We start from the raw sequence: 13059 nt of genomic DNA on the forward strand, positions 1-13059 counted from the left end.
ATCCAGCAGACTCATTGGTATCAGAGGTTGTGCTGATGGGAAAAGATGCAGTGTGAAGTTTACGAAAAGCCCCCATAGGAGAATCACAATGCAGTCCCCTAGGATTCTGGAGCCAAATCAAGCCATTTGCAACAGAAAATTATACACCTTTTGAAGAATAGCTCTTGGCATGTAATTGAACCCTGATAGATACAAAATGCTTGAGGACGGAGGACCTGGTGACCATGTATCAGCAACTTCCCATTATGAGAGGAATTCAGTTAGACCCACCAAGTCATAAAGTCAGACAGCCCTAGCAGCAGTCCATCAAAAGATGAAAATGGGCAGAAATAAGCTGCATTAGTAGATAACTCATACCACCCGAAATAATTACACCATACCCTCCCCCAGCTCATACCTATGGAGGGTTCCATAGTGCTAGCTGGAGGAAAGGGGAAAGGCCGAGCTGGATTTACATATACGTGTGCTCTACATGTGTGTATAAGCTGGAAACAGATAGCGGCTGCATATGGACACATTTAGGGGTGACTTTGAAAGACAGTAGAGGAAAATCTTCCTGGTGGGCAGAGCTCTAAACAGGTGTCTGGTCATTCATGATTTCTGGACAGTGACCAAAGGTCTGGCCATCTTATCAGAGACCTAGAAGAGAGAGGATGAGAAGCCTGAAGATACAAAGGACTGGGATAGAGGAACGTGGAAGGGACACATGGGTAAGGGCATGAGGTGTGAATATCCCCATGGAAGACACTCTGAACAACTAAGTAGACAAATGACTCACCCAGTTGACATTAGGCAACGTGGAAGTGGCACAATAGGTACATGAATAGAGTGGCCATGGTGGCAGATACGGAGGCCACGTATGGGCTCAAGAGCATAGACTCCCAGTTGCCAAGACTGAACTGGCTATTGCTACCTCTGAATACTTAACCCGTCAACAACAGAGACCAATGGAAGTCCCCATTATGGTCCCATTCCTTGAGAAGACCAGCCAGATACTTGGTGGCAAGTTCCATCTTAGAAAAGCCAGTAGTTTATCCTCATAGGAAGAGGGATCTGTTTGGGGTACGGGTTGTTCTTTCCTGCCCCCAGAGTCTCAGACAGGACCACTGTCAAGGTGCTTATGAAATGCCTGATTCATCAGTCATGGAATCCCACACAAATGGCATCCAATCAGGGGACCCATTTCACAACAAAAGAGGTACATAAGTGGGCCCCTGATTTTGGAAGCCATTGGTCATATCACATGGAACCCTCCAGAAGCAGCTGACCTCATAGAGCACTGGAATGCCTTCCTAAAGCTACAGCTGAAGTACTGGCTCAGAGACACCCTGAAAGTATGTGACGGCACCCTTCAGGACGCGGTATATACATGGAATCAGAGGATCCACACGACTCTCAAAAGAAAGAATATATGGGTCTGGGAACCTAAAGGCGGAATCAGAGTGGGCCCCATTTACCATCACTCCTCCTGACCTACCAAGTGATTTTGTGCTTCCCATCTGGGCAACTCTCCACTCTCCAGGGTTGAAAGTGCTGGTTCCCAAAGAGGTTGAAGGCACAGCAAGGGCCCTACTTGACATGCTTTGTGTCAGAGACCAGAAGACAAGTAGTCACCATTGTGTGAAGAGTAACTGTCCTTGATCCCCAAGAAGAGGTAGGGTTACTTTCACACAACGAGAGCAGAGAGTAATGCGTGTGGAACCCAGGTGACCCACTTGGGCACCTGCAAGTACTCCCCGCCCTACTGACACCATGAACAGACATTGCAGCAACCCTAGGACAAGAAGGTTTGTGGTTGACAAGAACTCAGACCTCCTAGGAACGAAGGATAGGGTCACACCACGGGGAAAGGACGCCGCCAAGCTCTGCCAAAGTCAGCCCTGCGGTGAGAATTTAGGCTCTGTGGCAGAGGACACTGAAGAGGAGGAGAAGCCGTGGCTCTGACGCCGACCACAGCAGTGAGTGCTGTAGCTCTCTGTGGGGTGTCCCCTCAGGAAGACACCAGGGGGAACTAGGGAGGAGCTGCTCCCTAACCCGAATGGAGAAGCAGGTCTGTGCCTCACAAGGACAGCAATAGCCTCGGCGACAATACCACGAAAATGTGGCAGTTGGTCTCCTGCCAAGAGGAGCATAAGCCACTGGTCAGATAGCTGCTGCCTCCAGGGTTCAAGCTCCAGCAATGATGAAGACACACTTCCCACCCTCTGTGCCGCCCACTACCCCATTGACTTAGCACACCAGGGTCACTAAATTGGGCCAATCTGAACGTGATCAGGGCTCTTCCCAAGGCGAACGTGCCTTGAAGCCTCTGCAGCAGCCTGTCTGAGGTTTCCTGAAACTGCGATAACCCTACCCTAACCCAACCCTAACCCGAACCCGAACCCTAACCCAACCCTAACCCTAACCTAACCCTAACCCTAACCCTAACCCCTAACCCTAACCCAACCCTAACCCAACCCTAACCCCTAACCCTACCCTAACCCTAACCCAGCCCTACTGCTCTCTTGCACAGATTGGAAACGGGCCCCCTCCTCAGGGGCCGGCGCCCAGGCGGGAAAGGCCAGGTGGGGGTTCAGGGGGTGGACTTTGGCTCCCTCCCACCCAGGGTCCACAAGCACTGACGCGGAAGCTGGGCGTAGATGTTCAGGTCCTGGACGGTGCCCACACCTGGAACAGACCTGGGTCGTCCCCGGGTGCCCGGGCAGCTCAGTCGGTTCGGTCTGACTCATGATTTCGGCTCAGGTCCTGGTGTCGGGGTGTAGACGGAGGCCCGCAGGGCTGTGCTGGCTGCGGAGCGGAGCCGCCGGCGACCGCCTCCCACCCCTGCCTTTGCCCTGCCCTCGCTGCTCACTGCTCGCTCTCTGCTTCTTTTCCGTAACGACTTCCTTTTTGTTTCTCTTACTGTTGGTCCCAACCACTTTATATGAATCTCGACATCGGGCTATCTTTATGTCCATTTTAAAAGCAATTTGTTGTGTGCTAATCAGAAAACACAGTTGGGGGGACACCTGGTGGCTCAGCAGGTGAGCATCCGCCTTCGGCCCAGGGCGTGACCCCGGGGTCCCGGGATCGAGTCCCACGTCGGGGTCCCTGCATGAAGCCTGCTTCTCCCTCTGCCTGGGTCTCTGCCTCTCTCTCTCTCTCTCTCTCTCTCTGTGATGACTATCATAAATAAATAAATAAATAAATAAATAAATAAATAAATAAATAATGAGGGCATGTGAGGAGGTGACAATAGTGTTCTCTATTCTAGAATGTGGAGGTGACTACATGACAGTAGGTGCACGCCCAAACTCAGAACCCTGCTACAAAAGGTGATTTTACCGTATAAAACTTATATCTGAGTTTACAAAAGAAAAAGAAACACAATAAGATACCAGTACACACCTACTAGAAGCCGGCAGTACAGTTGCCAGGGCTGGGGGCAGGGAAATGGGAGCACTTGGTCCAAGAGAACAGTTTCAGTTACGCAAGATTAATAAGCTCCTGGGACCTCATGTAGAGCAATGTGACGATAGTTAACAATACTAGTTAACGATACTGTATACGTGAAACTTGCTATGAGGGTAGATATTAGGGGCTTTCATCAAAAGAAAGGAGGAGATAGAAAAAAAGGCAGAAAAGAAAGAAAATGGTCACTATGTGAGGTGATGGATATGTTATTTAGCTTGATTGTGGTCATTATTTCACAATGTAAACATGTATCAAAACACCAAGTCATACACCTCAAATACATATGATTTTTGTCAATTACCATATACCTTGATAAAACTGGCAGGACATTAACACTACAAAGCTTCTAGAAGGAAACATAAGAGACAATCTCTGCAACCTCATAATGTGATATTTGTTAAACAGGACCAAAAAAAAATCACTGACATAAAAGAAAAAAATACTACATTGAACATCAAAATCATACATAATTTTTAAAAAGATTTTATTTATTTATTAGAGACAGAGGCAGAGCGAGAGAGAGAGAGCGAAGCAGAGACACAGGCAGAGGGAGAAGCAGGCCCCATGCAGAGCCTGATGTGGGACTCGATCCCAGGCCTCCAGGATCACGCCCTGGGCTGAAGGTGGTGCTAAACTGCTGAGCCACTCGGGCTGCCCACATAATTTTTTTAATAGTTTATTTTTTTAATTATTATTTATTTATTTATTTATTTATTTTTTTTTTTTTTTAAGTTTTCTTGGTCATTTTTTTTTTAATTTTTTTTTTTTTTTTTTATTTATTTATTTATGATAGTCACAGAGAGAGAGAGAGAGAGGGAGGCAGAGACACAGGCAGAGGGAGAAGCAGGCTCCATGCACCGGGAGCCCGATGTGGGATTCGATCCTGGGTCTCCAGGATCGCGCCCTGGGCCAAAGGCAGGCGCCAAACCGCTGCGCCACCCAGGGATCCCTATTTATTTATTTATGATAGACATAGAGAGAGAGAGAGAGAGGCAGAGATACAGGCGGAGAAGCAGGCTCCACGCCAGGAGCCCGATGCGGTACTCGATCCCAGGACTCCAGGATCACACCCTGGGCCAAAGGCAGGCACCAAACCGCTGAGCCACCCACGGATCCCCTGCCCACATAAATTTTAATGCAATAAAAGTTCTAGATTTTCTTTAACCATCTTAACTTTGATATAATCATTTCTTGTTTATTTGTTTGCTCGTTTGCTTTTTGGCTCCTAGAAGAAAAGGGAGGAGAGAGGAAACATTGGAAGAAGAGGATTCAAAGAGGTGAAAAGAGTAGGAGGAAAAAAGAGTTTGAGTTCAAAGACGTTAGGTCCTGTTAGAAGACCATAGTCTTTAAACGCATGGCCTTCTCAAAACAGCATTATTATGGGTAAAGAAAAGTGTGTGTGTGTGTGTGTGTCTGTGTGTGTGTCTGTGTGTGTCTGTGTGTGTAATACTATTCAGCCATCAAAAAAGAAGGAAATCCTGCCACTTGTTACACCTGGATGGACCTAGGGGGCATTATGCCAAATGAAATAAGTCAGAGATAGACAAATCTTATACAATGTCTTTTATATGTGGAATCTAGAAAACAAACACATTCACAGGAAAAAAAAAAAAAAAGATTGAATTTGCAGCTACCAGAAGTGGGGAGCTGAGGGGAAAAGGAAGTAGAGGAAGGTGGTCAAAAGGTACAAACTTCCAGTTGTGAAAGAAGTAAATTCCGAAGATAGAAGGTACAACGTGACGACTAAGGTTGACTGCATCGTATGGTGTATTTGAAAGCTGCTAAGAGAGGGATCCCTGGGTGGTGCAGTGGTTTAGCGCCTGCCTTTGGCCCAGGGCGCGATCCTAAAGACCTGGGATCGAATCCCGTGTCGGGCTCCTGGTGCATGGAGCCTGCTTCTCTCTCTGCCTCTCCCTCTCTCTGTCTCTGTGTGACTATCATAAATAAATAAAAATTAAAAAAAAAAGAAAGCTGCTAAGAGAGTAAATACTCAAAATTCTCATCACAAAGAAAAAAATGTGTTTTTCCTGTGTGTGTGTGTCTATACATGAGATGATGGGTGTTAACTAAACTTACGTCCACATCATTTCTCAACATGCGTAAGTAAAGGCAGCACGCTGTCGCCTTAAGCTTACATAGACAGTTCTGGACGTTAACGTCATCTCAATAAAACCAAAAGGGGGATCCCTGGGTGGCGCAGTGGTTTAGCGCCTGCCTTTGACCCAGGGCGCGATCCTGGAGACCCGGGATCAAATCCCACGTCAGGCTCCCGGTGCATGGAGCCTGCTTCTCTCTCTGCCTGTGTCTCTGCCTCTCTCTCTCTGTGTCTATCATGAATAAATAAATAAAATCTTTAAAAAAAAAAAAAAAAAAAAAAAGAATATCTTTAAAACCAAAAGGAAATAAAATACTATTGTGAGTAGAATCTTACCCTAAATGCGGGTTCTGGTTTCCATAACTAGAAAGCCGACCTGGTCAGAGACGGGGTCATTCGGTTCTGTGCTTCTCTTCGCAGAGGCCGCACCTGCCTCTTGCCTGATGCCAAGGCCGGTGGGGGGCGGCGCGGGGAGAGCCAGGACGAACCCCAAGTGCCATCCGGGTCCTGAGCCGAGTGGAGGAAGAGAAGAGGAGCAAGGTTCAGAGGCCCCTGGGCCGCTCTGGGAAGTGGGCAGCCGACGTAAGAAGTTGAGGACCAACCTGCGGTGACGGCCACCCCCTGGCTGGCTGCGCAGGGGCCGAATGGGAGCCCCAACCCCTGCGGGGACCGTCTGCGGCAGCCCTGGGGTGGGGGGATGACCCGTCGTATTCACTATCACATTCAGACTGACCATTAACTTCCACACTTCCAAGTTTGAGATAAAAGACTGGAAGCCAGCTTTAAGATGTTAGGCCCCGGCCCCTGGGGGGCTCAGCTGGTCAAGTCTGCCTTGGGTCAGGATCCCAGGACCCTGGGTGGGGCTCCCTGCTTCTGCCTCTCCCTTTGCCCCGCCCCTCCCTCGTGCTCACTCGCTCTCAAAAAAAAAATCTTAAAAAAATAAAAATAAAATAAAATAAAACTTTAGCTTCACCTTACCCAGAAACAGGTGCTGGATGTGAGGCCGGAGGGGTAACCAGTGCCCATTCAGGGGGGACAATGGTTGTCAAGCAGGGTCTCCCGGGAGAGGTGACCAGTTTCTGCTACCTCAGAGGAGCCACTCTAGGACCCCCATCCTGCAGACACAGAAATATTAAGGTATTTTCTCCTTGATTTCAGAGAAATTCCACTCCCTGACAGACCCCCGAGCCATACCTTCTGTTAGACAAAAAGCCCACATGGCTGCAGCGCTCCAAACGTGGCAAAGACTTGCACAGGATTAGAAATTTCTGGTCACTTTTTAGGTTTGCATCCTGCTTACCCGTTCAGGATGGGGGGAGATAGACTAGCAAGGGCTTCCCTTGGTCCCTCTGACTTGACTCAAACATCGTCATCTACGTAACATCACCGGGGGGCGGGGGGGTGGGGTTCGGGACAGAGGTAAACGGGCAACTAAGAGACAGGACTCGGAGTATTCACCCGCGGCATCCAAGCAGAGACTGTGACTTGGATTTGGGGTTTAGGGAGAATATGGTTAAGGCTTAACCCCTCATTTCCTCATCTTGACAACACAGCCTCTCTGGTCGGGTCTCTAAGGGCTGATAAACTGAAGGCACTACTCCAATTTCGCCTGGAAACCCAAACAGGAGGTGAAGAAAGTAGGAGTGGGGTAGAATCAGACTCCTTGGCCTTTGTGTCTCCTTGGACGGCTGCGGGGCGGGGGAGGGGAGGGCTGAAGTGGGGGAGTGAAGGTAACTGAGATGATTGGGCCTCGGGTCTGGGAGGAGGGAAGAGGGGAAAGGAAGTGGGGGGCTAGAGGCCAGGGGAGGCCGGGGCGCTCGGGAGTCCTGTCCTGCTCGCATTTGTTGGCAGAGCTGCTCCAGGCCCCGCAGCATGCGCGGCCGCCCGTGGGGATGTGTCATAGCTGCTGTGCCCCTCGTCGTCCTGAGCTTCCTCCTCCAAGAGAACGAGGAAGAGCATCTCACGGAGAACCCATCGTTGGTGAGGACCGGACACGGGCGTCGGACTGTTCGGGGATCCCTCGGGGGAGCGGGGTTTTCCACTCACACCAACACTCGTTCTCGGAGGTTCTAAGAGGGCACATGGATGGTCAGGAGTGTATCCGAGGAAAGATAAATATTGAGCCAGCCTTGAAAGATGTGTAAAATGTGAATAAAGGCAAAAGGAGGAAGAGAGGGCGGTTGAAGTGTGGCAAGGGCAACGCGTAGACACGTCTGGGAAAGCAGGCCGACTGGCGGGACCACGGGCCCCGGGCCGCACCGCAGCCTGGCGTCCAGGATGTCACTCATCCCGCTTCTTGTATGAAGGGCCTGAGACGCCCTGAAGTGCCCTCCCCCATGCGGGCCACCTGTGCAAGGGCAGGACCACGTTCACCACCGGGCGCGCCAGGTTCTGGGCGTCCGCGTTCTCCTTAATGCCTCAGGGCGGCTGGGGCCCGGCCTGGGCGGAGGTGGGCAGGGGTGCAGGGATGCCGCGTGTCGGGGCGACAAGGGCCAGCTCTGGGGTGCAGGCGCTGTGGGGTCTCAGCCCTGCCGGGGCACTCGCGGCCTAAGCCCGGCTGGGCGCCCTTCGCCAGCCCGCCAACGCGGGAAGACCTAGATGTGAGGCGCGGCGGGCAGGCAGTCCCCCCAGAGGGCTCTAGAACCCCGACAGGTACCCCTGCTTCCAGCCTGATTGCAGGGCCCGCGCCCCTACTGGAGAGTCCCCTGTGTCCTCACGTAGAGGTGGGGCTAGCGGCCAGCTGAGCCCTGACACTCCACTCGGGCTTTCCCCGCTGTCCTAAAGGAGGGGTGTGCCCCTGAGGGTCCCGGGGCGTCAGGGTGGCGTCGGGGCTGATAGTCATCTCATCCTCAGCAGGAGGAAAAGAAGAAAATGCTGTGGCGGCTCAATCAGGAGCAACTCGGCTCTGAGAGCAGGGACCACCTGGCGGCCTTCAAGGACATGCGGGAAGCCGCCCCTGTCCTCCAGCAGGCCACCTACCGGCTCCTGGCTGGATCCCCTCCGCAGGGAAGGAGTGAGTGTGGGGCGCCTGGGGGGCCCCGGGGCACCCCGACAAGAGGGAAGCGGGCTGGCAACCGGTGAGGAAAGCAGGCTGTGCCGGGGGCGGCCACGCCCCGCGAGCAAGGCGTGGAGGGGTGCAGGCTGGCCCGTGGAGGCCGGAGGCCGCGGGAGAGGCAGCGCCGAGGGGGCGCCAGGTGCGGGAAGACAAGGGCGGTGCACCGAGCAGCTGCTCCCCGGCCAAGCTCCCGAGACCCCCTAGTCCGCCCGTGACCGCCACGGCCAGGGAGCTCTGGGGCCAAAGCCTGGCTAGCCGGCCTCTGGCACACGGCAGCCTCCGCCATCAAACAGGCCTGTCCTAGTTCCCGCCACCAGCCTTTGAAAGTCGTGACCAAGTGAGGCCCCTCCGCAACCTGTAACCACAGATGGGCACCAGGTGCGGACACGCTGTCCCTGGGAAAGGGTGTCAACCTGCCTTGGGCGTGGCATTTAGGGGGGCGAGAGGAGAGGCCCTAAGGCCCCCGTCCCGCCCAGGGCTGCTGGTGGCCGGCATCGCCTCGGAGTGGGGCCCGCGCGGGACCTACCTGCTGGACACCCTGCGGTCCCTTTTCCAGGCCTCGTCAGAAGCCGAGCTGGACAACGTGCTGGTGCTGGTGCACCTGTCAGGGGGTGACCCCGCGTGGCTCGGCCAGACGACTGCCAACATCTCGGGGCTCTTCGGGCGCCACATTGAAGCCGGGAGGCTGCTGGTGATCGGCGGTGGCCTCGGGGGGGCCCCGGGCCCGGGACACCCGGGCTCCCCGAGTCGCGGCTCGGCCTGCGGGGCGCGGTGGGCCGGGCACAGGGCCAGCTACGCGCTCCTCATGAACTTCGCTCACAACCTGTCCGAATACTTTCTGGTGATGGGAGATCGCGTTCGCTGCAGCCCCGAATTCATTTCCAGCGTCTCCCGGGTCCTGTGGGCCTGGAGAGCGCTTCCCTGGGCCGTCCTGGAGTTCTCGGGCCTGCGCCTCTCGGGGAAGGTCGTGCACGCCGGGGACCTGGGCCGCCTGGCCTCCCTTCTCCTGTTCCCCGCCGACCTTCCCATCCCCTCGCTCCTCTCTGAGTTCCGTCTTCTCCTGGCCCAGGACGCCCCGATCCGCTTCAACCCGGCGGTCTTCCACGGCTCGGGCCGGGGCTCGGCGGCTGGGGACCCATGCGCGCCCCCAGGGGAGGAGGAGGAAGAGGAGGAGGAGGCGTCCGGGGAGCCGGACAACCCAGCCGCCACTGTCCTCAGCGACATGATGGCCGCGGGGAGCGCCCCGCCCCAGGTGGCCTACGTCCTGAACAAGGAGTGCTACTCCGTGCTCAGCCCCGTGCGGGGCAACTACCTGGCCGTGGCCTGGGACAGGCCGCAGAGGGTAGCCCGCGTGGCAGTGCTGACAGGCTCCGAGCCGCACGGGCTGCACCTACTGCACCAGGGTCGCGTGGAGCTGGGCCTCGGGCCGTGGGTTGCGGGCCACTGTGGCCGCCACTCCCTGCTGGGCCCGCTGGTGGCCGGGCGCCTGGACCAGGCCGTGTTCTCCGAGGCGCGCCTGAGCTGCCTGCGGCTGCTCGTGCTGATGCCCCAGGAGCCCTGGCTGCTGGTCAGGCAGATCAGGGTCTGGACGCGGCCCGAGGAGGCGGACACCGAGCCCGCGGCCTCCGGGGAGGACGCCGGGCCCGCCCCAACCCGCTCGGCCGCCCGCCAATAAAGCTGAGCTCCAGGCCTACTCCTTCTGAGCAGCCGCCGTGTGCTTATTATCCCGGGCACTTCGGGGAACGGAAGGGCTCCTGAGACTCACGCTAGAACCGCAGATGGGAACCCACACGGCCGACAGGCGAGATGTGCGATCACCCTGGTGTGACTTCTTGGGGTACTCAAGGGAGGTGGCGCGGTGGGAGTGGGGCAGAGACGAGACCGCGTCCTCGGGGTTCAGAGGCCACAGAGGGGGAAGGGGCCACCTTGGGGCACTATCAGCGGGAGAGCATCACACTGCGAGCTCTCTCCTTGAGGGAGGTCTCGCCTGCGTAGGGTGACAGCAGCCCTCTGCGCTGGGACCTTGACCGTGCTGGAACCGCGGGGCCAGATCCAGACCCCGGGCCTAGCGTCTGGGCTGCAGTAATGGAATCCATAGATTGAGTGGCTGGTAAACAACAGGAATCTAGTTCTCACCGTTTTGGAGGCTGCGAAGTCCAAGGCGGAGGTGCTGGCGGAGGTGCTGGCGGAGGTGCTGGCGGTCGCGCTGTCTGGCGAGGGCCTGCTTCTCCGGTTCCCCATGACCGGCTGCATCTCTGCTGCATCCTCATAGGGCAGAGGTGGGTTAGGAGCCCTCAGGCTTCTAAGGGCGCTGATCCTACTCATAAAGCCCCCCCCCCCTCAGTGCTCAATCACCTCCCACAAGCTCCATCTTCTATTACCCTCACCCCGGGGGTTAGGGCTCCAACGTATGAATTTGGAGGGACGTATTCAAGCCATAGCAAGACCGAAACTTCCAAGGTGCTGAGGCTGAGACTTTGCTGAAGCAAAGTTTGCTTAGTTGGGATTCAGGAACAAACATTTAAAATAGCCACGAATCCCCTAGACCTGTGTACAAAATTTGGTAGGAATCCACATGTGCATTTTTCTGAGAAGAAAATACTTTCATCACAGCATTAAAATACCATATCTAGGGATCCCTGGGTGGCGCAGCGGTTTGGCGCCTGCCTTTGGCCCGGGGCACGATCCTGGAGACCCGGGATCGAATCCCACGTCGGGCTCCCGGTGCATGGAGCCTGCTTCTCCCTCTGCCTGTGTCTCTGCCTCCCTGTCTCTCTCTGTGTGACTATCATGAATAAATAAATAAAATCTTTAAAAAAAAAAAAAAAATACCATATCTGCCTCTAAAAAGTTAATAGTATAACAGCAGCATAACCTTCTTGAGGGAAGGAGCCATGTTATTTACATCAGGAATCTATTTCCACTGAAAAATAAGGAGTTAGGGTTATATATTCTTTCATGTATCTATTCAGCAAATATTACTTACTTAAGGTTAAGTGCTGTTAAAGACAGTATGAATAATAAGGTGAACTAACCATGGATGATACCACAAGGAACTTAACAAAATCAGTAATTAAGTTGTGTGACATAGAAAACTTGATCGATATAGGTATCAATTCTCTCTAAATCGATGAATAAATAACATCATGGGAGACCATGTATGCATCTAAAAATGAACAAAATTCCCATGTTCCTTGCAATTTCACTGACCAATAAAATGAAAGCAAATCTTTCGGTGAGATTTCCATTAAAAAATTCCAACAGAGCTTTAGTCAGCTGGCAGAAACCTTTTTTTCTCATGGGCCTAATAATTCTTCTTTATCTTGTTCCATAAGAGCCGTTCTCAGTGTCACTGGTATTTTCTAGAGAGGCCGTGTCTTTTGTAGATGACACTGAGCTTAAAAATGAGGATTTAAAAGCAGGGTATATGAATTCGAAACACAGCTCTGCCTCTTGGACAAGTTATTCTGACCCCCTCTGGGCCTTAATATTCTCATTTCTAACGTGGGAATAAAAATCGCTCATTCTTGGGGTGCCTGGACGGCTCAGTTGGTTAAGCGTCCAACTCTTGGGATCCCTGGGTGGCGCAGCGGTTTGGCGCCTGCCTTTGGCCCAGGGCGTGATCCTGGAGACCCGGGATCGAATCCCACATCGGGCTCCCGGTGCATGGAGCCTGCTTCTCCTTCTGCCTATGTCTCTCTCTCTCTCTCTCTCTGTGACTATCATAAATAAATAAAAAATTAAAAAAAAAAAAGCGTCCAACTCTTGATCTCAGCTCAGGTCTCAATGTCAAAGTTGTGAGTTCAAGGACTGGGCTCCATGCTGGCTGTTCAGCCTACCTAAAAAAACAAAAATCAGGGCACCTGGGTGACTCAGTCAGTTGAGCATCTGCCTTCGGCTCAGGTCATGATCCCGGGGTCCTGGGGTCGATTCCTGCTTCAGGCGCCCTGCAGCATGTTTGGTGGGGAGCCTGCTTCTCTCTCTCCTTCTCCTTCTGCCACCCCCTGCTCGCTTGCTTGCTCTCTCTGTCTCTCTCCCTACCAAATAAAATCTTTTTAAAAAAATTGTATTCACGGGGTTGTGAAGATTAAATTAATTAACTCATAACACTTAAAATAGTATTAAGCATGTACTAAGGGTTTGTTAATCCTAGTTATGACTATTATCTTTATTATTTAAATGATTTTAGTATTATTATTATTTTTTTAAAGATTATTTATTGAGAGAGGGGGGGGGGGAGGAGGGGCAGAGGGAGAGAAAGAAAAACTCTGGGCAGGCTCCACACAGGGTATGGAGCCCAACGTAGGGCTCAATCTCATGACCCTGGGATCACGACCTGAGCCAAAATCAAGAGTCAGGGGCTTAACTGGCTGAGCCACCCAGGTGCCCTAATTTTAGTATTATTATATAGAGGAAATCCTAATTCTTTTGCAAAAATACAGTCTAACCATTACCT

General features: G+C 53.1%; 1 protein-coding gene and 1 long non-coding RNA gene across 2 annotated transcripts in view; one reads left to right on the forward strand and one right to left on the reverse strand.

The window, feature by feature from the left end:
- Nucleotides 1-13059, reverse strand: part of LOC111096577 — a 55522-nt gene that overhangs the window by 28374 nt on the left and 14089 nt on the right. The window contains exons 3-4 of the long non-coding RNA XR_005361773.1: nucleotides 6527-10868; nucleotides 5885-6055 (exon numbers count right to left, since the gene is read on the reverse strand). This is a non-coding gene — a long non-coding RNA (uncharacterized LOC111096577). The remainder of the gene's footprint in view (nucleotides 1-5884; nucleotides 6056-6526; nucleotides 10869-13059) is intronic.
- Nucleotides 6588-10278, forward strand: MGAT4F (MGAT4 family, member F). The gene is made up of 5 exons (NM_001375383.1): nucleotides 6588-6685; nucleotides 7102-7176; nucleotides 7400-7528; nucleotides 8405-8561; nucleotides 9080-10278. Exons 3-5 carry the CDS (start codon nucleotides 7421-7423, stop codon nucleotides 10276-10278), a joined length of 1464 nt encoding a protein of 487 aa, NP_001362312.1. The 5' UTR covers nucleotides 6588-6685; nucleotides 7102-7176; nucleotides 7400-7420.

The sequence above is a fragment of the Canis lupus genome, chromosome 7, assembly GCF_011100685.1.
Source record: "Canis lupus familiaris isolate Mischka breed German Shepherd chromosome 7, alternate assembly UU_Cfam_GSD_1.0, whole genome shotgun sequence".
In the NCBI taxonomy this organism is placed as follows: Eukaryota; Metazoa; Chordata; class Mammalia; order Carnivora; family Canidae; genus Canis; species Canis lupus.

What these genes read in the sequence shown, in the direction of transcription:
- MGAT4F (NM_001375383.1), top strand. Translation starts at nt 7,421, where the DNA reads ATGCGCGGCCGCCCGTGGGGATGTGTCATAGCTGCTGTGCCCCTCGTC. An exon ending in TCACGGAGAACCCATCGTTG is followed by an intron (nt 7,529 to 8,404) that starts GTGAGGACCGGA and finishes CATCCTCAGCAG; the next exon opens with GAGGAAAAGAAGAAAATGCT. An exon ending in ATCCCCTCCGCAGGGAAGGA is followed by an intron (nt 8,562 to 9,079) that starts GTGAGTGTGGGG and finishes CGTCCCGCCCAG; the next exon opens with GGCTGCTGGTGGCCGGCATC.